The sequence below is a fragment of the Oncorhynchus masou genome, chromosome 22, assembly GCF_036934945.1.
Source record: "Oncorhynchus masou masou isolate Uvic2021 chromosome 22, UVic_Omas_1.1, whole genome shotgun sequence".
Classification (NCBI taxonomy): Eukaryota; Metazoa; Chordata; class Actinopteri; order Salmoniformes; family Salmonidae; genus Oncorhynchus; species Oncorhynchus masou.
In genome coordinates this window covers 48,829,491-48,853,437 of record NC_088233.1, presented here as the reverse complement: position 1 = coordinate 48,853,437, position 23,947 = coordinate 48,829,491, and the positions used below count along the sequence as shown (strand labels likewise).

The window sequence follows — 23,947 nt, the reverse complement described above, 5'->3', positions numbered from 1 at the left end:
GCCCACTATGACTAATTTGTTCACATTGGAAATGACAGGCTGTGGTCTCTTGGTTTAGTTATAAAATTATCTTTGGTGCAACTTTTCTTTTCTTTTTTTAAATCTGTAAAATATGGAAGTAGAAAGCCATTCGCGCCAATGTGTCGGAGGAAACACTGTCTCAAGGAGTCGCTAGAGCGCAATGAGCCAAGTAAAACCCCACCGGACCAACACTCCCCTAACCGGGATGATGTTGGGCCAATTGCGTGCCACCCTATGGGACTCCCGGTCACAGCCGGTTGTGACACAGATTGGGATTGAACCCGGGTCTGTAGTGATGCATTGCAGTGCCTTAGACCACTGTGCATCTTGGGAAGCCCTATTTGTATGTTTTTACCACATTTAAGAACCACAGCAGACTGAAGTGGACTTGCATAGAACCTCTGTATAGCTTTAGTAAACCATTCGAAAGACTCAGTATTGACCAACCACTTCAAGTTAAGTAGTGGCATTGCATAACATGCATGGATATCTGTAGGCTACTTGTGGGGGCAAACTAAAGGAGGAAAATAAACACAATTCCTTTTTTTTTTAAAGATGATATTTGTGTGCAACATCATGAGCATAAAAAAGCTAGATACATGTGACAATAACACTGCTAACTTTTTATATCAATGTAAGGTTTCACAACGTTTCAATAGTGTAATTTGTAACATAATATGGCTTTCCTTTTGATAGATATGGCAAACAAAAAGTAAGTACTGCTGAAAAGCTAAGACTCTACAGACAGTGCAGGGATGCTGACCCGGACCGCAGAGAAGCCGATCTTGAAAAAAATGACTTACTTATTTAAAGGATTTAGAGAGTCAAAAAAGAGAGTGAATGATCTCACATAAAGAAGAAAAAGACAGTAGCGAAAGCAATGTCGGTTCAGACGGAAAAAACGGAGAAATGTTGAGAGCAGGAGACAGTATTAACCCCTTCTTCTGCAGAGCGAGACCCTTTTGGGCGGTGACACCGCAGGAGAGAGACTGAGAAACGTGCCAATGTAAGACTCATGAGAATGTGCAGGTTATGGCGGATAAAATGCACATACTTGGTCTTTCACAGTCCAGCAAACCTCGAGGAGATTGCAGATGGCACCGTGTTTTTTTTCAGAACAATTCAAAGGCATGCACCTATGGCGAATGCCAAGAAGGTGAAGATGCCACTGCGCCACCGGCTAGATAGCAATCCAACGAAGAGGTGTTGCTCCCCCAGTGGTGTCTGGAGAAGATGGAGCAACTGAAGAACGAGAGAAAAGTAGCTTAATCACTGTGAAAAAGAATACAGCCATAACCGAAGAAGAGCTGGTGATTCAGTTCCAGGATAGGCTCTTTAAATTTAGGAGACGTCTGTTCAACATCCGATGGCAGGTACCACAGCTACCGGACCTCGAGAGAGAACCTGACCAATGACTGCTTGATCCATATAGATTTTTTTGTGTGAAAACTTCACATGCAGGTATGCTTCAGAGGCCCAGTCAGTTCACTTCGAAGGTTCACACAAGAAGGTGACGGTCCACACTGGTCTTCTTTGTGGCAGAGGAGCACCCCCATCTCTTCCTGCACCATCTCACCCAGGAGAAGGCATGACCAAGCAGCCAAATGGGCTCACCTGGACCCGATCCTGGACATGATAAACACTTTCACTTCCTCTGTGATGGCCCTGTTTTCAGTGAGGGGAACTTCTATATGGGTGGCACTGAACCTTTCAAGAAGGGTTTCCAGGGGAGTACGTGGAACTTTTTTGAGGCCAGTCATGGAAAAGGTGGTCCGAATGGAGTGGGGGGTTCACTAAAGGGGTAAACTGACCTCTTGATCCACCACGGGAAAGACATAATGGATACAATGTCTTTCTATGAGGAGGTAACGGACTCTGACACTCAAATACAGTTGTATTATGTCAGTGATGAAGCAATGGAAAGTAAGGCACAGAAGACTTATGGGGTACCTCTAGAAACCATAAAAGGAACCCAATGCAAATGCGCCAGGTTCAGAGTATCACGCCTGGCATCGTGAAGCACAGAGCGTGTGGGATTTCAAATGTTATGGACTCCAAGAAATCCCTCTCCCATCAGTGCCGGCTAATGGCCATGGTCTCTCACCTCCATATCAAACAGATGTCATCGACCCGGATAACTCAGCTCCACTTCGTCCAGATGTCATAGAGGCTCACCACACTGGACAGTGGTGGTGTATTCCAACAGGTCCACAGATGACGCCATCACACTGCACATTACCCTATCCCATCTGGACAAAAGGAATACCTATGCTGTTCATTGACTACAGCTCAGTATTCAACACCATAGTACCCTCCAAGCTCATCATCAAGCTGGAGGCCGTGGGTCCCAACCCCACCCTGTGCAATTGTGTCCTGGACTTTCTGACGGGCCGCCCCCAGGTGGTGAAGGTAGGAAACAACATTTCCACTTCGCTGACCTACAACACTGGGGCCCCACAAGGGTGCGTGCTCAGCCCCCTCCTGTACTCCCTCTTTACCCATGACTGCGTGGCCATGTAAGTCTCCAACTCAATCATCAAGTTTGCAGACGACACAACAGTAGTGGGAATGATTACCAACAACGACGAGACAGCGAGGAGGGGAGGGCACTCAGTGAGGTGTCAGGAAAACAACCTCTTACCCAACGTCAATAAAACAAAGGAGATGATTGTGGACTTCAGGAAACAGCAGAGGGAGCACCCCCCTTCCCACATCGACGGGACAGTAGTGGAGAGGGTAGTAAGTTTTAAGTTCATTGGCGTACACATCACAGACAAACTGAAATGGTCCACCCACACAAACAGTGTGGTGAAGAAGGCGCCACAGCGCCTCTTCAACCTCAGGAGGCTGAAGAAATTTGTCTTGTCACCCAAAACCCTGACAAACTTTTACAGATGCACAATCAAGAGCATCCTGTCGGGCTGTATCACAGCCTGTAACGGCAACGGCATCGCACTCAACCACAAGGCTCTCCAGAGGGTGGTGCGGTTTGCACAACGCATTACCGGGGGCAAACTACCTGCCCTCCATGACACCTACAACACCAGATGTCACAGGAAGGTAAAAAAGATCATCAAGGACAACAACCACTCGAGCCACTGCCTGTTAACACCGCTACCATCCAGAAGGCGAGGTCAGTACAGATGCATCAAAGCTGGGACCGAGAGACTGAAAAACAACAATCACAAACTCTGGGTCTCAATGTAGGCTGCTGCCTACATTGAGACCCAATCACTGGCCACTTTAATAAATGGATCACTAGTCACTTTAAACAATGCCACTTTAATAATGTTTAGATATCTTACACTACTCATATCACATGTATATACTGTATTTTATGCCATCTATTGCACCCTGCCTATGCCACTCGGCCATCGCTCATCCATATACTTATATATACATATTCTCATTCGCCCCTTTAGATTTATATATTAGGTAGTTGTTGAGGAATTGTTAGATATTACTGCACTGTCAGAACTAGAAGCACAAGCATTTCGCTACACTCGCATTAACATCTGATAACCACGTGTATGTGACCAATAAGATTTGATTTGATTTAGTGCATTGTGAACTATGATGAACAACCATACTGGGGGTCGAAGAACAAAACGTCATAAGTTAAGTGCATCCACAGGAATGGAGTCAACAAGTTATTTTGGCAAAGCCCAAGAGATCATATCAACTGGTATGGGGATGACCAGAGTGTGTGTGTGTGTCTGATGCCAAAGTCGCTGCCAAAAGATCAGCTCAGATTGACCACGGTCTCTGGAAGTACTTGGAGGAATGTGTGAAAGTGGCAGATGTGAACTGATTGCCAGATGAGAAGCCATCAGTGGCTACAAAGAAATAGAGAATGGCTTGGCGATGATAACAGATGGATGTGACACAATAACATGTCAAAGACAAACAATTCTCAAGTAAAAGTTAGAATGGGAAATAATTAGTACAGGAAAATATAGAGGAAATAGGCCTATTCCATGAACATGTTTTACTGCATACAAAATGTTTCTCAGTGCGTTTTGGAAAACTTAGTGTTTGTTTACATTCATTGTTGTGTTTTCAATTGTTCTATAGCTCTAATAGACATGTTATATGTTTCTATGACAATGTTGTGTTAGGAAAGACATTTTAGTCAATAGGCTTCATCTTTTGGTCTTAATCTTTGACCAATAACCTTCCTTTTAATGTTCATATGAAATCAACACATGGTATAAAATGATTTGTAATAAAACTATTACTAAATTGATAAAAATTGGATGAAATAATCCTAAATTATGTCATTGGTTTCACATTCCGTCACTGGTGTTACTGCATGGCATATTGGTGTTCTAGCATCAGCGTTGCCAATTTTCATATGGTTATGTGTATCTACCCAAATGTTGCTGCATTCATTAGTAAGCATTTAAGAATATGATAATCCAATTTTGATGACTCAACCGCAATTATTTCTGTTACAACACAAAACACGTGGTAGAAATATCCAAATGTTGCACAATAGAACTTTACACATACCGGTTCAAAGTAAATTATTACTAATCAAAACAATGTCTTAATATTAGCATTAACCTTTTACATTCAGGAAACCCTAGTTCACAATGCACAAAATCAAATTCCTCCGATGGCATTGAGGAGCAGACCACATCAATCATTGACTTCATCAATAAGTGCATCGATGATGTTGTCGCCACAGTGACCGTACATACATACCCCAACCAGAAGCCATGGATTACAGGCAATATCCGCACTGAGCTAAAGGCTAGAGTTGCCACTTTCAAGGAGCGGGACTCTAATCCGGAAGCTTCTAAGAAATCCTGCTATGCCCTCCGATGAACCACCAAACAGGCAAAGCGTCAATACAGGATTAAGATCGAATCATGCAACACCGGCTCTGACGCTCGTCGGATGTGGCAGGGCTTGCAAACCATTACAGACTACAAAGGGAAGAACAGCCGAGAGCTGTCCAGTGACAAGAGCCTACCAGACGAGCTAAACTACTTCTATGCTCACTTTGAGGCAAATAACACTGAAACATGCATGAGAGCACCAGTTGTTCCGGAAGATTGTGATCACGCTCTCTGCAGCCGATGTGAGTAAGACCTTTGAACAGTTCAACATTCACAAGGCCGCAGGGCAAGACAGATTACCAGGATGTGTACTGCGAGCATGCACTGACCAACTGGCAAGTGTCTTCACTGACATTTTCAACCTCTCCCTGTCCGAGTCTGTAATACCAACATGTTTCAAGCAGACTACCATAGTGCCTGTGTCCAAGAACACTAAAATAAACTGTCTAAATGACTGCCAACCCGTAGCACTCACGTCTGTATCCATGAAGTGCTTTGAAAGGCTGGTCATGGCTCACATCAACACCAATTTGCATACCGCCCCAACAGATCCACAGATGATGCAATCTCTATTGCACTCCACACTGCCCTTTCTCACCTGGACAAAAGGAACACCTATGTGAGAATGCTAATCATTGACTACAGCTCAGCGTTTAACACCATAGTGCCCTAAAGCTCATCTCTAAGGTAAGGACCCTGGGACTAAACACCTCCCTCTGCAACTGGATCCTGGACTTCCTAACGGGCTGCCCCCAGGTGGTAAGGGTAGGTAACACATCCGCCACGCTGATCCTCAACACAGGGGCCCCCCGGCGATGCGTGCTCAGTCCCCTCTTGTACTCCCTGTTTACTCATGACTGCACGGCCAGGCACGACACCAACATCATCATTAAGTTTGCCGATGACACAACAGTGGTAGGCCTCTCCCTCAACATGATCAAGACAAAGGAGATGATTGTGGACTTCAGGAAAAAGAGGACTGAGCATGCCCCCATTCTCATCGACGGGGCTGCAGTGGTGCAGGTTGAGAGCTTCAAGTTCCTTGGTGTCCACATCACCAACAGACTAACATGGTCCAAGCACACCAAGACAGTTGTGAAGAGGGCATGCCAAAACCTATTCCCCCTCAGGAGACTGAAAAGATTTGGCATGGGTCCTCAGATCCTAAAAAGGTTCTGCTCGGCCTCCGACCGCAAGGCACAACAGAGGGTAGTGCAAACGGGCCACTACATTACTGGGGCCAAGCTTCCTGCCATCCAGGACCTCAATACCAAGCGGTGACAGAGGAAGGCTCTAAAAATTGTCAAAGACTCCAGCCACCCTAGTCATAGACTGTTCTCTCTGCTACCGCACGGCAAGCGGTACCGGAGCGCCAAGTCTAGGTCCATGATGCTTCTACCCCCAAGCCATGAGACTCCTGAACACCTAATCAAATGGCTACCCAGACTATTTGCATTGCCCCCCCCCTCCCACACCGCTGCTACTCTCTGTTGTTATCATCTATGCATAGTCACTTTAATAACTCTACCTGCATGTACATAAACTCAGCAAAAAAAGAAACGTCCCTTTTTCAGGACCGTCTTTCAAAGATAATTCGTAAAAATACAAATACAGATCTTCATTGTAAAGGGTTTAAACACTGTTTCCCATCCTTGTTCAATGAACCATAAACAAATAATGAACATGCACCTCTGGAACGGTGGTTAAGACACTAACAGCTTACAGACGGTAGGCAATTAAGGTCAGTTATGAAAACTTAGAACAATAAAGAGGCCTTTCTACTGACTTTGAAAAACACCAAAAGAAAGATGCCCAGGATCCCTGCTCATCTGTGTGAATGTGCCTTAGGCATGCTGCAAGGAGGCATGAGTACTGCAGACGTGGCCAGGGCAATAAATTGCAATGTCTGTACTGTGAGATGCCGAAGACAGCACTACAGGGAGACAGGATGGACAGCTGATCGTCCTCGCAGTGGCAGACCACGTGTACCAACACCTACACAGGATTGGAACATCTGAACATCACACCAGCGGGACAGGCACAGGATGGAAACAACAACTGCCCGAGTTATACCAGGAAAGCACAATCCCTCCATCAGTGCTCAGGCTGTCCGCAATAGGCTGAGAGAGCCTGGAGTAAGGGCTTGTAGACCTGTTGTAAGGCAGGTCCTCACCAGACATCACCAGCAACAACGTTGCCTATGGGCACAAACCCACCGTCGCTGGACCAGACAGGACTGGCAAAAAGTGCTCTTCTCTGACGAGTTGCGGTTTTGTCTCACCAGAGGTGATGGTCGGATTCGTATTTATCGTCGAAGGAATGTGCATTACACCGAGGCCTGTACTCTGGAGCGGGATCGATTTGGAGGTGGAGGGTCCGTCATGGTCTGGGGAGGTGTGTCCCAGCATCATTGGACTGAGCTTGTTGTCGTTGCAGACAATCTCAATGATGTGCGTTACAGGGAAGACATCCTCCTCCCTCGTGTAGTACCCTTCCTGCAGGCTCATCCTGACATGACCCTCCAGAATGACAATGCCACCAGTCATGCTGCTCGTTCTGTGCGTGATTTCCTGCAAGACAGGAATGTCAGTGTTCTGCCCTGGCCAGCGAAGAGCTCAGATCTCAATCCCATTGAGCACGTCTGGGACCTGTTGGATCGGAGGGTGGGGGCCATTCCCCAGAAATGTCCGGCAACTTGCAGGTGCCTTGGTGGAAGAGTGGGGTAACATCTCACAGCAAGAACTGTCAAATCTGGTGCGGCCCATGATGAGGAGATGCACTGCAGTACTTAATGCAGCTGGTGTCCACACCAGATACTGACTGTTACTTTTGATTTTGATCCCCTTTTGTTCAGGGACAGATTATTCAATTTCTGTTAGTCACATGTCTGTGGAACTTGTTCAGTTTATGTCTCAGTTGTTGAATCTTATGTTCATACAAATATTTACACGTTAAGTTTGCTGAAAATAAACGCAGTTGACAGTGAGAGGACGTTTCTTTTTTTGATTTGTTTATTACCTCAACTAACCGGTGCCCCTGCACATTGACTGTGTACCGTTAACCCCCTGTATATAGTCTTGCTGTTGTTATTTTACTGCTGCTCTTTAATTACTTTGTACTTTAATTTCTTATCCATATTTTTTTAACTGCAATGTTGGTTAGGGGCTCATGTGTAAGCATTTAACTGTAAGGCGAACACCTGTTGTATTCGGCGCATATGACTAATACAATTCAATTTGTCATCCAAAATATAGTTAACACCAGTGACAAAAAGGTAGCACTTGCACTTTATGTAATTTATTAATCTTAATATTAAGGTGTCACGTTGATTTATAATGGTTAAGGGTTAACTATTATCTGACTAAGTGTTGGGTAAAAAAGATATATATTTGAATAGTTGGCTCTTCAGAATCCACCACTTCCGTAGAATCACCCATTTAACACATTTGGGATGAATTGGAACGCCGATTTGCGAGCCAGGCCTAATCGGCCAACGTCAGGGCCCGGCTTCACTAATGCTCTGGCGGCTGAATGGAAGCAAGTCTCCGCAGCCATGTTCCAACATCTACTGGAATGCTTTCCCAGAAGAGTTGAGGCTGTTATAGCAGCAAAGAAGGGACCATATCCACATTAATGCCCATGATTTTGAAATGAGATGTTTGACGAGCCGATACACTACATGACCCAAAGTTTCTTGCAGTATAAATCATGTATAGAGGTTCCAGAGAAAAGCTGATTATATGGAAGACTAGAGGATTTGCTGTACATTTGACATCACAGCGACTCTGAAATGAGATCGAAAGCAAAACTGAGTTTGTTCCAAGATTGCACTCCCACCTAGTGGAGAAAACAAACAAGTTGCTCATATTCAAGGCAAAAGAAAAAGATGGATTCAGATCATATTAACACAGCGTTTGATCTGAAACATTTAGCGAAAAAAAAGTGAAATTCCATGTTCGTGCAATGCTTTGGCACATCTATTTTGAAGTCCAGTTAAGACTGGAGGTCTACCGATTAATTAGGGCCAATTTCAAGTTTTCATAACAATCGGCATTTTTGGACACTGATTGTGGACCATTTTTATATTTTTTACACCTAGGCAAGTCAGTTAAGAACATATTCTTATTTTCAGTGACAGACTAGGAACAGTGGGTTAACTGCCTTGTTCAGGGGCAGAAGACAGATTTTTACCTTGTCAGGTCGGGGATTCGATCCTACAACCTTCCGGTTACTCGTCCAACGCTCTAACCCCGTTTTACATTGCACTCCACAAGGAGACTGTGTGGCAGGCTGACTACCTGTTACGCGAGTGCAGCAAGAAGCCAAGGTTAATTGCTAGCTAGCATTAAACTTGTCTTTTAAAAAACAATCAATCTTAACATAATCACCAGTTAACAACACATGGTTGATGATATTACTAGTTTATCTAGCTTGTCCTGCGTTGCATATAATCGATGCGGTGCCTGTTAATTTCTCATCGAATCAGCCTACTTCGCCAAACGGGTGATGATTTAACAAGCGCATTCGCGGAAAAAAAACAGTCGTTGCACGAATGTACATAACCATAAACATCAATGCCTTTCTTTAAAATCAATACACAAGTATATATTTTTAAACCTGCATATTTAGTTTATATTGCCTGCTAACATTAATTTATTTTAACTAGGGAAATTGTCACTTCTCTTGTGTTCCGTGCAAGCAGTCAGGGTATATGCAGCAGTTTGGGCCACCTGGCTCGTTGCAGACTGTGTGAAGACCATTTATTCCTAACAAATATCTAAATTAATTTGCCAGAATTGTACATAATTATGACATAACATTGAAGGTTGTACAATGTAACAGCAAATGTAGACTTAGGGATGCCACCTGTTAGATAAAATACGGAACGGTTACATATTTCACTGAAAGAATAAATGTTTTCGAAATGATAGTTTCCGGATTTGACCTACGGCTCGTTTTTCTGTATGTTATGTTATAATGAAGTCTATGATTTGATAGAATAGGCTGACTGAGCGGTGGTAGGCAGCAGCAGGCTCGTACACTTTCATTCAAACAGCACTTTTGTGCGTTTGCCAGCAGCTCTTCAAGCCTATCAACTCCCGAGATTAGGCTGGTGTAACCGATGTGAAATGGCTAGCTAATCACGTTTCAATCGGTGACGTCACTCGCTGAGACCTTGAAGTAGTTGAACAATGCTTCGAGGTTGGCTGTCGTCGATGTGTTCCTGGGGCGAGGAGAGGGACGGGAGCTATACTGTTACACTGGCAATACTGAAGTGCTTATAAGAACATCCAATAGTCAAAGGTATATTAAATACAAATGGTATAGAGAAATAGTCCTAATAACTACAACCTAAAACTTCTTACCTGGGAATATTGAAGACTCGTGTTAAAAGGAACCACCAGCTTTCATATGTTCTCATGTTCTGAGCAAGGAACTGAAACGTTAGCTTTTTTTACATGGCACATATTGCACTTTTACTTTCTTCTCCAACACTTTGTTTTTGCATTATTTAAACCAAATTGAACATGTTTCATTATTTGATGTATGAAGTTAAAATAAGTGTTCATTGTTCATTCAGTATTGTTGTAATTGTCATTACAAATAAACAGAATCGGCATCGGCTTTTTTTGTTCCTCCAATAATCAGTATTAAAAATAATCAACCGACCTCTAGTTAAGAGACAGTAAACATTTTCGTAAATTATTTTATTCCAATATATTGATATCCAATTAGGGCACAGGCACAGCAGGGTCTTCATAGAACAGCAGCATAAAACATCAAGTTGGCAGTATGGTTCACTATTAGGTGACTGAAGGGGCAAAGGACCACTCACCGGGAGATACTGGTGTAATTTCATGCAAGAAAGCTTAAAATGGTGAGTTAAAGGAATACTTCAGGATTTTGCCGCAGAGGCCCATTATCTACTTCCAGAGTTTGATGAACCCATGGATAATAAAATTGTGTGTGTCCAGTATGAAGGAAGTTAACATTGGTTTGCAAAACTACCTTTTAACTGCTGTTATAACAAGGGCTACTAGCAGATACCCATAGACTTCCAGGCATTGTTGTAATTATCCAAGTAGTAAGTTAAGCATGTGTTTCGTATCCAATTACCACTTTATCTACATGTTAAGTCAAACATGCTCTACATACACAAAATACATATGGATGGAATGCATTCAAATAAATCCCGTGTCATTGCATTTGTTCCAAGATTTCCATTCTTGACATTGAGCGACTGGATGTGTTGCCATGACCTTATCCCCTGTGGAAACTGTGGCTCCCACCATGAATGTGTGCAACATCAGCTAATCAGATTCATTTAATAATATCACCTCTTTTTCCACAAACTTCAGTTAATAGCCAGTCAGAAGAGCAGCTTGATATTGACTGAACCATACTGCCATGCTTGCCAAACTTGGATCATTTGACTTAAAGCCCCTTGGCCTACATCTACCCCATCAACCCTCCTATACAGGCTTCTCTCAATGGCTATCATCGGTCAAGTCCTCTGGCCAGTACTGGTCCTGCATGTAGTGGTTTAAGGTAGCGGGGTCTGGGAGAATGCCTGTGCCTCGGTCCGTCATTCTCTCTCGCATGTCCTGTTCCCACTCCCCCTCCACGAGTTTATACAGGTCCAAGGAAGCCAGAGCATCCTCCACTGAACTGTGGCCCCTCCTTCCAACCTGTCAGGGACAAGACAAAGACCACGTGACATCAGACTCAAAATGACAAACGTTCAACGCCAATGACCAACCCAACACAGTCAAGACTATTAACTTCTCTAGGGTAGAGGGCAGCTTTTGGAATTTTGGATGAAAAGCATGCCCAAATTAAACTGCCTTCTTCTCGGGCCCAGAAGATAGGATATGCATATAATTAGTCGATTTGGATAGAAAACACTAAAGTTTCCAAAACTTAAAATAATGTCTGAGTATAACAGAACTGATTTGGCAGGCAAAAACCAGAGAAAAATCCATTCCGGAAGTAGAAATATTTGTGTGTGTAGTTTTCTATTCAATGCCATTACAGTATCCATTGACTTAGGACTCAAATTGCAGTTTCTATGTCTTCCACTAGAAGTCAAGTCTTTAGAAATTGTTTTGGGCTTGTATTCTGAACAATGAGGGAGTAAGAGCAGTCTGAATGAGTGGACCCTGCCGTGTCACAGAGAGAGTGCCTTTCTTGTATACCTTTTAATATTGACAACGTTATTGTCCGGTTGAAATATTATAGATCATTTAGGCTAAAAACAACCTGAGGATTGAATATAAACATCGTTTGACATGTTTCTATGAACATTGGATTTGTCGTCTGCCTGTTGTGACTGCGTTTGAGCCTGTGGATTACTGAATAAAACAAACAAAATGGAGGTTTTCAGATACAAAGAGACTTTATCGAACAAAGGGAACATTTATTGAATAAATTAATGTCTTCTGAGTGCTCTATATTTGACTTGTTTAACTCTTCCACTTGGCTGGTTACTGTTTGTAATGATTTGTCTGCTGGGCTATGTTCTCAAATAATTGTAAGGTATGCTTTCGCCGTAAAGCATTTTTGAAATTTGACACCGTGGTTGGATTCACAAGAAGTTAAATCTTTAAAATGATGTTTAATAGTTGTATTGAATTTGGCGCTCTGCAATCTCACTGGATATTGGCCAGGTGGGACCCACATACCCTAGAGAGGTTAAGATAGCCATTGATCTTTTCAGATCCCTAACCTCAGACGCTTTTAAAAACATGGTCACCAAACACACAGAGGGGAACGCTCACCTGTATTTTCCTGTTTAGGAGGCTGTTGGCCAGAATCTTGAGTGAGACGCAGCGCTTTGTGGGGAAGCCAGCCAGTCGCCTGAGCAGACGCATACCACTTGTGTCCCTGATCATGTGACCCGGGTGGTTGAAATCCAAGGCCCGGAAGTCGTTGTACAGAGCATGGCCGATCACCACTTTCCCATCCAGTATTCCTAGTATCTGGACCAGAAAAGCAGACATAGTATTGGTGGCCATTATCAACAGGAACACACATAAAAGACAAATAGGAATAATCAAAGTATTAAACAAATCATAAATGGCTTCAAATTGCACATCTACTTTCCTTTGTGACCCTGGCTAGGTCCAGTTGGGATTTTTAGCATATAGAATACTGTAATCTTTGGTCCAGAAGTCACAAAGGAAATAATGCTATTAAAAAGGCCAAATAGAACCAGACAATATTGTGATGATTAGGGGTTAGTTCTCTTCTTACCTCTGTCCTAGCCTTGGGGAAGGGCAGAGCGTTCTGTAAATGGTGCCTCTGGATGCCACTCCAACGGGTCCTGTAGTCGGTCACAGCCTGGCACGGACGGATGTACTTATCGTAGAGGACATTGCCATGGTAATCTACCAAGCTGCAGCGTGCCAATTCACTAGTGCGCCCAGCCAGCCCTGTACCAACCATCTCGCAGTCCATTGCCACCACCGTGGTCGGGCACATGGTGAGGCAGGGAGAAGTGCGTCCACTAGCAGGAGGGCTGACCTCAGAGGAGAATCCACTGTCTACCTCCCATAGTTCACTCAGAGCGCGCCCAACCAGATTTTTGCCTTCTGAAGTCTGCTGGTTGGCTACACGGTTGTCCCCAGAAGCAGCTATCGGTAAACCCTCTACTGTGAGGGGCAATGGCAGTCCAAATTTAGCAACATGAGGCCATGAGTCGGTTGTTTTTAGAGTGCTATCAACTTCTAGACACGTGTGTCTCGCAGGTAATTTTATATTTTTTACTCTTTGGATAGTGTCCGGCGTTTTATTGTTTTCCTCTATCCTTTTTCTCTTATTGGAGATGTTATTCTTCTTTTGATGCTTCTTCCGTGCTCTGGCGTTCTCCACTGCACTGAGGAACATGGCTTTCCGGGATAAATATCTGTAGTTGTTGATAAGTCCCCAAGATTTGCGATGGGTTTTACTTCCAGTTGAAGTGCATGCTTCAAACATCGCTCTTTCCATGTAGTATCACATCTGCAACACACCTTTTTATTTATTTAATTGGCAAAAAAACGAACGAAAAGACAAAATTAGACTACAAGTTTACGTTATGGCACAATAGCTAGAACTAGCTACCCCAATTGAGAAAACTAACAAATTCATGACTAAAGAGTAGAGATGATGCCAAAGATAGTGTCTAAATGTCACATATGTCCGTGCTCCGGACCGCGTGTTACCAACGTGGCAAAATCAAAATGAACAAATCAAAATGTCGAAAAAATAACATAAGGTAATTGCTTAGCTGTATGACATTGACTAACCAAAACATTATGCTAACGACTTAATACATAAATGACCTAAAGCATGGATAGCATACAGTACCTCTGCTGACACGTCCACCCGTCCCGAACACTCGACTGAACAAGCCCAGGCAAGGTTTACTGACTTGACACTGATTGGCTCGTGGCCTGATGTGACTCGTTTCACAGAATAACTTCCAGGTTAACAAAATGTGCTGAAAAAGCTCAAAAGATGCTGCCCTCTACTGGAGAGGTAACTCAATTCCAGCGTTCAAATCTGATTCACACAGATTGGAACTCAGGGACATAGCAGCAGGAAGTAGGGGTACTGCAGCACCCCCAAAAGAAAGTTAATTCAAAATATATTTTAGGGCAAAAATATTGTTTCACAATAGTGCACTGGGCCTTTACAAGTACTGTATTTTTATTTTCCAGGCAAGTAATTTAAGAACAAATTCTTATTTACAATGACGGCCTAGTTTGCGCAAGTGGGTTAACTGCCTTGTTCAGGTACAGAACGGCAGATTTTTACCTTGTCAGCTCGGGGATTCAATTTAGCAACCATTTGGTTACTGGCCCAACGCTCTAACCTCTAGGCTACCTGACACCCCAAACTGTATTAGCAGTTCGATATAGCGCTCTGTAGGCAGACCTTTGCCACCTAGGAAATGTGACAAGACCTTCTCATATAGTACTCAATTACCCCTGTCCTTAACCATTCAGGTGCTTAATCTATGAATCAGTGGTCACAGAAGAATTTCACACCTCTGCTCAAAGATCAATGACATTACACAGCAACATCTACAAAGCACAAACTGTTTTCACAAGAGGAAAATAAACCATTACACTCGACTTTGTTACAAAAGAGTGCACACTGGTGTCTTTGGAAATGGCCTCTCATAATCAAGGCCAGTTTCCTGGAAACAGAATAAGCCTATTCCTGGACTAAAACACCCTTTCAATAGAGTATCTCCATGGAGCATGCTTTTAGGTCAAGGAGTAAGCTATAAAAACACTCACATTAAAAGTGCAACATTCTATAGAATGGTCCTCTGTGGCTTTGAAGAATATGTTTTAGATCCTAATTACCATAAAATTCCTCAAGGAATTATATATTTTTCTATTCTACTACTAGGGTCATACACAGCTTAATAATGTTCTATACACCCGACTGAAAACAGATACATTTCTCCATAAATTCAAATAAAAACATGCATTTTGTTTTGTTGGCCTTTTATTCCCAATCCTTCCAAAATGTACAAAAACGTGGTTAAAAATAAAATGACCATAACCACCCCGCTTTCAGAAAAAAATAAACAATAGATGACTGGAAATTGGTCTCAAACCAAAGTGCATCAGAGGGACAGACCAGGGGAAATAAATCTCAATTTCAAAACTGTCCCTCTTTCCATACATTTAAAATCAGGCAGGCCCTGGCCACCACCACCTTCCAGTGTTCCCAGAGCAGCAGGACCCAAGGGAGGGTTCAGAGCATTCTGTAGTTCACTAAAAATTGGAATATAATTTAGTTCCGTCAGTGTTTCCCGCCTCAGAATGTTGGCTCCAGTTGAGCTTCTATAGCTCGGTCTGCTTCTTCTTGGACTTCTCTTCTTCAGCCACCAGAGGGTTGGTGGCCTCCCTTTTCAGGTAGGAGATAAAATCACTGACCTCGCGAGCACCCTGAAAAAAAAAAAACCCATCAAACCCAGGTAAGCTGCTGCATCAAAGTGAGACAATGAGGTCTAAGTGGGAGTACCCTTTGAGTCTTACATGAGCCAGATACTTTAACCTAAGGCGTATATGTTATGTATACTCGGGACGAACCTCATATTTCTTTGGGTTCATTTTCTGTCCAGCTGGAGCAAAGAAGATGGTGGGGAATCTGAAACAGTGGTATGGGGGGGGGGGGGGGGGACATGAAGATCAAGGTGTAACACAGACGGGACTTGTTTGACATGTAGGTCCTTTATGTGTCAAGCACTTTCCAAATAGTTCTGACTTGGAAGACTTATCACTCACCCCCTGACTTCGTATTGAGATGGGACGTCATTGGCTGTGGCATCCATCTTTGCGATGACAATGTTGGGATCACTGGACAGCTGTGAGTTAGGGGAGGGAAAGGGTTAGTCTCACGTGCCAATGTAGAATGGCCATGACATAGTCAAGATTTAAAAATCAGTAGCCCTTACCTTCTCTCCCAGCTCTTTCCACTTGGGCTCCAGGCTCTTGCAGTGGCCGCACCACGGGGCGTAGAACTCAATCAGCACGTCCTTTTCCTCGTTGTTCACAATGGCGTCAAAGTTCTCAGCCACCACAGTCTGGAGAACAGAGGGAAAAAAGTTAGCCTTGGTGAGAATGATTTACACAGACAAACCTTGAGAAAACCCGTGCTTTTTTAAAAATGGCGTAAACTAGGGGAATCTCTCAAACAGCACAACATAAACCTAGGCCCTCCCCCAACACACTGCTCTCATTGGAAATCATTGAGTTGCTGTGTTTCTCCCCCAGGTTTGGGAGCACCCACCCTTAACCACTTACAATTTCAGTCTCAAGTGCTGACTCACCTTGACGGGGCCGTCATTGTTCTCAGGGCTGGGCTCAGACTTGAGGTAACGCTTCAGCTTGCCGTCAAAGTAGTCCTGCAGGAAACGCTCTAGGGCCTTGCCGTCACGTCTGTGGAAGACCAAGACATTGGACTGAATCAGTAGGGAATAGCACGTGGGGAAATAAAACCCATACACAGGACGTTTCTACTTCTACCGAGGTCATCAAGACCCATTAGTGCGTCTATATTGGGTGGAAAGTGTACATGATATCCTTTGCCACAGAGTTTAAATGACACAAATTTGGCTCCAAAAGCCCCAAGTTCTTTTTAGCATTCTTCAAGGGACGCTTGAAATGTTAACGGAATTCAATGGCAGGTTGTACTCACTGTTATGTGAAGGTGATGAGTGCGTGTGAATTCCCTAGGTAAATTACAGGTCGCACTTGTATGATCAATAAACTCATAACCACTAAATCATTAACCAGTCTGTCACCCTAGAGCTGGAACGATACAACGAAAAATTACAGACACCCACATGGTCTTCCTCTTACCAAAGCATTTTGGCTTACATTGGTCATTTTGATCCACAACGTTCCTGTGTAGATTGTTCTAAAACCATTATTTGGTCAACAGTAATAGCCTATGCATTATGTTGATTCCTGCTATGAAAGTATCTGTTAAGTTCATGTTTTAAGTATCCCTATATTTCTGTTATTACGGGCTATCACTCTGTCAAGAGTGTGCCTGCACAGGAAGTTTGGTTGTTGATGGACCTAGCCTTGAGTGGAATGGCTACCTTGTAGTGTGTTCATACAGTATAGTAAACTTTGTTAAACTGGAACCTTGTGTCATTTCGAGTTAACAGTATCTACCTGTCCCTGTCGGCTGCTGACGCTCACTCCCTCGCCCCACTGTGTACAAAGACGAGGGAGCGATGCATTTTGAGAACCCCAAGCATACAGTGCCTTCAGAAGATATTCAAAACCCTTGACTTTTTCCACATGTTGGTGTGTTACAAAGTGAGATTAAACATGGATTTAGTAGTTTGTCAACGATCAACACAAAATACTCATGGGGGGAAAAATCAAATTGATGTTAAAAAAAAATGTATACAATCGATTACATAAATATTCAACCCCCTGAATCAATCATGTTAGAATCACCTTTGGCAGCGATTACAGCATTAAGTCTGTCTGGGTTAGTCTAAGAGCTTTCCACACCTGGATTGTGCAACATTTGCCCATTATTCTTTTCAAAAATCTTCAAGCCCTGTCAAATTGGTTGTTGAGCATTGCTAGACAACCATTTTTCAGGTTTTGCTATAGTTTTGACTTAAATCTGCTTGTAAATCTAACTCAGCCACTCAGGAACATTCATGGTCCTCTTGGTAAGCAACTCCAGTGTAGATTTGGCCATGTGTTTAATGTTATTATCCTACTGAAAGGTGAATTCATCTCCCAGTGTCTGGTGGAAAGCAGACCGAACCAGGTTTTCCTCTAGGATTTTGCCTGTGCTTAGCTCCATTTAGTTAATTTTTTTATCCTGAAAAACTCCCCCTTAACGATTACAGGCACACAAACATGATGCAGCCACCACTATGCCAGGAAATATGGAGAGGTACTCAGTAATGTGCTGTAGCAGATGTTCCCCAAACATAACACTCTGCATTCAGTACAAAATTCAGACTGCAACAACCAAACGTGGAAAAAGTCAAGGGGGTGTGAATACTTTGAAGGCATTGTATGACCGTTGCTCAAAATGCTATTGCGGGAAAAAGACAGGAAAAACTACTGTCGTTCTAGTTAGAGGGGAGTGTAACAGCTTTCCTGAGAGTACATCATACATTTTGGGGCAGCAGGGTAGCCTAGTGGTTAGGGCCTAGTAACCGGAAGGTTGCAAGTTCAAACCACCGAGCTGACAAGGTAAAAATCTGTCGTTCTGCTCCTGAACAGGCAGTTAACCCACTGTTCCTAGGCCGTCATTGAAAATAAGGATTTGTTCTTATCTGACTTTCCTAGTTAAATAAAGGTCAAATAAAAAATAAATACATGCCTCACCTCATAATACTGATTTCATGGCGCCACTTTACAGCCGGAGTAGGCTGTAGTGTGGTATGTTTTTGATGTGCCGCGGAGCACACCGCTCACAGCGAATAGCCCTGCATCAAGTAGCCTAGCCCTAGTGCTGGACAATGTTTTTGTAGGACATTAGCCTACATTTACTGAGTCAGAAATTAAGCAGCAATACCATATTTTAGATTTAGCAATCTAGCTAAGTGTTTTGAGTTCCCACTTCCTCAGGTGGTCAATAATACGTCCCTTAGGCCAATGTGCACAAAGACGTCAGCCAATTCTCTGAGTCGAAAAATACATTGATTATTCTGGATCCTATTTTGACAGGTTGCACATAATATCAATGATGCATTTCCTAGATCAAAGAGTTTACTTTTTTTAATCATAGGCCACCATCTCAGTTGTCTTGGCACTGGGAAGAAAATGTTTAAAAAAATAAAAAATACAAAAATAAAAAACTCTACAGCCCTGCCGCTTGTAATGTAAAGCAACTGTCAGTTAAATGTTATGGTATTTGTTGTTATCGAGCAAAAGTTACATTTATCGCGATATAACTTTGTCCATTTCTCCCAGTTCTAGCACCCCCACCCCCCCCAAAAAAAACATTGGAATTTATTGCATTTGTGTCTATATCGCCCAGTTCTACGTAACCCTAACCTAAGAGATACCAAGTCCGAAATGCCATTTTGAGTTGCATGGTGAGTGACACTTACGAGAACTCCTCAGCCATGACGTATTTGTCTCCCTTGGCAGTGCGGATGCCGACCACGGGCAGCTCGCTGGAGCTGGCGTCCAGGCCCATCTCAGAGATGTCGTGGCTGAAGCTGTTCTTGCTGGCCACGGCAAAGTTCAGCGTTTTCCCCTGGTCCAGGAAGCTCTTGGCCACCTTCATCACCCTATAGACAGCAAGAGAGAGGGAGCTGGGTTCATACAACAATGCTTTGGAACATTTTGTCATGGATCCCAAAAAGGATCCCACTTGTGTGCAAATCTGTTGCAAATCTCCATTGAACATGCTTTTCCCCATCAGTGTCCAGGAAACCAGAATTCAGAGTACACAAAATGAGGTACAAGTTTAGGAACTTGGGAACTGACAGCTAGAGAAAATACACTAAGGCACACAAAGGAGGTTTCCTCCTGGGAGTACGTGTTATTTATTAGGGACTCTACCGGTTCCTCCAGTAGTTGGAGCCTTTGGGGTTCTTCTCATAGTCCACATCATAGTAGGCCACCAGCAGGTCCTTTTCCTTCATTTGGTCCTTATTGTCATCAGTCATGTGGGGGCACATTCCAAAGCTGATGGAGAAAAAAAATATTTATATCAGTGTTAGAGGTACAACTCGTTTCATTAATGTCAGCATCCAAAATACAGTGTAAAAGATGTACAACTTGTTAAAAATATGTCACCATCTCATCCATCTCGACTGTGGGATTGAATTTTTTTTTTTAAAAAGGGCTACTCTTCACAGAGAAATTGGACTTAACTGGCCCATGCATCTCCCAAGAATTCATTAAATACACCAACAACAAACATCCATTCAAACTGCCAATGTTTTTTTACTGCTGGCAACACGAGGGAGAACATTTTGAGGTGGTAAAACTCACATGTTATCCTGGACAAACTTCTTGATCATGGCGTTGGTGAACTTGTCCTCACTGAACTTGATACTGCTCTCTTCAAATTTGTTGCTGAGGCGTGCTGGACGGAACAGAATGATTCCCCTGCAATAAAACAGAACACAAGCAGTCAGATCGAGAGACATAAGGACACTCAAACATAATCTATGAACTGATACACAAAACACCAGATTCAAAATGTTTGAGTTTTTCTATATAAAGTATACAAAATTCTCGCAACCAATGGAATTTTTAATATATATATTATGTCTCTCGATCTGACTGCTTGTGTTCTGTTTTATTGCAGGGGAATATTTTATATATATATATATAATACAAGCATCCCAGCTCTGCATATTCTGCTGTGAAGAGACAGAATCATTAGATCATTTGTTTTGTCCATATGTAGCTTGTTTTTGGTCAAAGGTTCAGGAATGGCTGAAGAATTGCAATCACCGCTGGGTGATTTGAAAAGTCATAGTCACACATGCTCCGAGCAAAAATTGTTCCATTTAATTTACAATCTGTAGAAACTATGCACCTAGAAAGGTTCAGAACTTTAGTGAATCACAGCTGATTAATATATAGCAAATCATCTGGATGGTATTCAGAGATAGGAGGGGTTGAGGGTTACTGAAGAATGAGACTAAAAGCAAACAAAATAACTAATGTTGTCAGGGTCTGAGAATATGAAATATACTTATTCATGTCACTGAGGGAGAGAGGGTAATGTATAACGTTTACATGATATCAGGTATCCAATTGAAATATTGAGTGCAGGGAAGCGATCACGTGGCAGGAATTGATAAGCGGCGAGAGCCATGGATTAGTGATGGGGGGGGGGGGGATCAGGTCAGGTCAGGTTAAGGGAGAAATAAAAATTGAATGGCCCGTACCACTTAGTGTCTTGCCTAGCAGTAAAGACAATGTTTTTACAGATGTGTAAGTGGACACAGCCTAGGAGGAAGGGTTAAATATCAGTGCTTGTGTGAAAAGGTTTGTGTCTAATGCAGCTGTATCGATCCTCTGGGAAGAATAAACTTGGTTGAGCTTTCATAGCGTCCATTGAGTTTTTTACTCTGAGAATTAGAACCTAACAATGTAAAATATGGTGTTTGTAAAATGTATATAGTATGTATGAGCTGGAAGTAGAAGCCTAAGTGATGTTGTGCATTAGTTTACTCCAACTAGGGGAGGGGTTAGGGAAATATAATAATAACACGGAATGGGAATTGGAAATGTTAGACAATTATATTGGTAGAAGCCACAATCTGCAATATTAAAGCTGGTCTACACTCGGGGTAAGTGGAGAAAACACAATGTTAAGAGGAGCACTCACTCTCCCTCCACGCCATGATTCTGGAGTAGCTCCCCAGAGTTGGTGTGTGCAAAGCGGAAGGACTCTCGGAGGGCACTGGCCGACTTAAGGAACTCTGCTTGGGCTGGGCTTCCACCGTCAGCAAAGAAACCTGGACAGGACAGACACAGGAAATATGCCATAAAGTCAAATATGATTGACAAAGGAAAAAGTTGAAAAACTTTACTCTGTCATTTAGTTTTGTTTATTTATGAAGAGGTCAACTTCCAAAGGCTAAACCTACCCACAACACTTGCGTCACGGTCTCCGACATACTTCGTAAAATCTGCCTCGGTCTTGAGCTCTACGGAAGATGGGCCAGCCTGCTTCTTTAGATGGCTCACAATCCCATCTGACAGAGAGAGAAACCATTGAAATACCTGGTCAAAACATGCAATAGGTGACAGGCATTTATTATGCTTTTGTATCTAAGCGTATCAGACTTAACACGGCATTATAAGTCCAAATACCTGCAGTTCTGGGCCCATCGTAGGCACCGGCATCCTCTCCGTCTTTGAAGATCTTCAGTGTTGGGTAACCGCTAACTCCGTACTTCTGGCACACATTGTTTTGGACCGTGCAGTCGACCTAAAGCACAATGACAGGTGGCCATTACTTAGTGAATGTGACAAAGAGCACAAACTAGGTGACTAACTCAGTTTATGAACCTTGTAGACATGGCTGTCTTTACAGGAGTATGGAGATTTCACACAACTGGTTGTAATCCAAAGGTAACATTTTAATGTACAAACGGTAGGTGCATTAAGTGACTAAAGTACCTTGGCCAATGCGACAATGCCTTTCAGACGTGTTGCTGCCACCTCAAACTCCGGAGCTAGCCGTTTACAATGGCCACACCTGAGGGACACACAAGTGAGGTAAACTGAGATCAGTAAAACAAAAGCTTGACCCTTATGTTGCCGTTAATAATCCATTCAGACCTTAGTTTGAAATCTAGAGGATGGGTGGCCTTTAAAAGCAGGTGGAATTTGATACCTGCGTGATGGATTAAATGGATGGGTGCAAATTAACGTTAATACACGCAGCCGCAACGTTGAGGAAAATGGAAATCCACATTATTGCTGGAAAATACAAATCTGTGAATGAAAATAATCAAATATTAACTATCTTGAAAAGGATAGATGGTTCTGATCACCCGATAAAGTCTTGTTCAAGTTTGACAGCATTGAACTACCTGCTAACTGTTCTGGGGACCAATCAGGAGTAGCCACCCAAACTTCACTGGCCAATCATAAGGTTACAAAAGTGGTATGCCAAGCACCCACGTTAGGTGATTTTAACTGGCTTATAGCCTCCAAGTTAAACTTGAGAGGTAAACAAGTTACATTTGAGGAAACTCATGCTCAACCTGAAACTACGAAATAAAATTCAATTTTCTATTATAATGAAACATTGTGGCTTGCCAGACCACATCCAAAGTAGCCAACTTAGTTACATACTAACTGTGTCCATTCTGAGACACCCAGCTAACTAGTATAACATATGATAGTTGATAACGAGCAACGCTATGTAGCCAGCAAAGTGCATGTAAGAAATAAAAAGCAGAAATGGGTCACTATGGCCAATTTGACATTCACTTCCTAGCAAATGAGTTAACCATTAAGTAGGGAACGTTAGAAAAGTGTTTGTTTCCTCAACCAGCTAACGTTAATACATATAGTTAGCTAGTAGCTAGCTAACAGTTAGTTGACAGCCAGAGTCAACTATTCAATTCTATAAAGTTCTATAAACTCTTTTTTTGTATGTATTCCTCTTGCGCGAGTTACTGGACAGTAGAGCTAGCTAGCTAACAGTGTCTATTCACTGGAGACAAAATTGTAACAATTTAGCCTCAGCATGTAGTTAACTATGCGTTTCTGTAGACCTTACCATGGCGCAAAGAATTCCACTAGAATCATCCCGTGATCTCCAATTTTACTGTCGAAATCATCATCAGAGAATTCTATCACATCACTCGCCCGGGCAGCCCCGGCGAGAACAATGAAAAAAAACAATTTCAACATTGCAAAACGTGCCAAAAGAGGAGCAAATTCAAATGTAAACGCCGGTTTTTTGGGGAAACCCTCCTAATGTGATAATGTGCTAGGCCCAATGTTGGAGGCACTTGTGGAAAGAGAAAGGGCTATTCGTGGAGATGGTAAGGATGTGAATGACTGCGTTGCTAAACAAAGTGTGGCATCTCACCATTGGATTTTGAACAGCGT

At 42.8% G+C, this 23,947-nt stretch overlaps 2 protein-coding genes across 3 annotated transcripts; both read right to left on the bottom strand.

Annotated features, from left to right (window-relative positions):
* Positions 1–10,541: 10,541 nt before the first annotated feature.
* On the bottom strand, positions 10,542–14,378 carry LOC135509638 (apoptosis-enhancing nuclease-like). Of its 2 annotated transcripts, none has more exons than XM_064930461.1 (4): positions 14,214–14,378; positions 13,119–13,876; positions 12,644–12,844; positions 10,542–11,554 (listed from the first exon to the last, which is right to left on the bottom strand). In XM_064930461.1, the coding sequence occupies exons 2-4, from the start codon at positions 13,851–13,853 to the stop codon at positions 11,354–11,356; spliced, it is 1,137 nt and encodes a 378-aa protein (XP_064786533.1). In that variant the 5' UTR covers positions 13,854–13,876; positions 14,214–14,378; the 3' UTR covers positions 10,542–11,353. The 2 variants fall into 2 exon arrangements, with proteins under 2 accessions (XP_064786533.1, XP_064786532.1); XM_064930460.1 differs by having other exon boundaries at positions 13,119–13,865; positions 14,214–14,375.
* A 969-nt stretch (positions 14,379–15,347) lies between these two features.
* Positions 15,348–23,896, bottom strand: LOC135509637 (protein disulfide-isomerase A3-like). Its single transcript, XM_064930459.1, has 13 exons — positions 23,613–23,896; positions 22,502–22,580; positions 22,193–22,310; positions 21,967–22,074; positions 21,705–21,834; positions 20,354–20,470; positions 19,919–20,044; positions 19,462–19,644; positions 16,696–16,804; positions 16,321–16,449; positions 16,151–16,230; positions 15,956–16,013; positions 15,348–15,811 (listed from the first exon to the last, which is right to left on the bottom strand). Exons 1-13 carry the CDS (start codon positions 23,744–23,746, stop codon positions 15,707–15,709), a joined length of 1,476 nt encoding a protein of 491 aa, XP_064786531.1. The 5' UTR covers positions 23,747–23,896; the 3' UTR covers positions 15,348–15,706.
* Between the last annotated feature and the right edge of the window lie 51 nt (positions 23,897–23,947).

Excerpts from the sequence above, each read along its gene's own strand:
- LOC135509638 (XM_064930461.1), bottom strand. The coding sequence starts at position 13,853 with ATGGAAAGAGCGATGTTTGAAGCATGCACTTCAACTGGAAGTAAAACC. Across the intron at positions 12,845-13,118 it reads TCCCCAAGGCTAGGACAGAG|ATACTAGGAATACTGGATGG; the intron begins GTAAGAAGAGAA and ends TTTCTGGTCCAG. Across the intron at positions 11,555-12,643 it reads TCCTAAACAGGAAAATACAG|GTTGGAAGGAGGGGCCACAG; the intron begins GTGAGCGTTCCC and ends TGTCCCTGACAG.
- LOC135509637 (XM_064930459.1), bottom strand. The coding sequence starts at position 23,746 with ATGTTGAAATTGTTTTTTTTCATTGTTCTCGCCGGGGCTGCCCGGGCG. Across the intron at positions 20,471-21,704 it reads AATCATGGCGTGGAGGGAGA|GGGAATCATTCTGTTCCGTC; the intron begins GTGAGTGCTCCT and ends GTTTTATTGCAG. Across the intron at positions 16,014-16,150 it reads TCTCAATACGAAGTCAGGGG|ATTCCCCACCATCTTCTTTG; the intron begins GTGAGTGATAAG and ends CCACTGTTTCAG.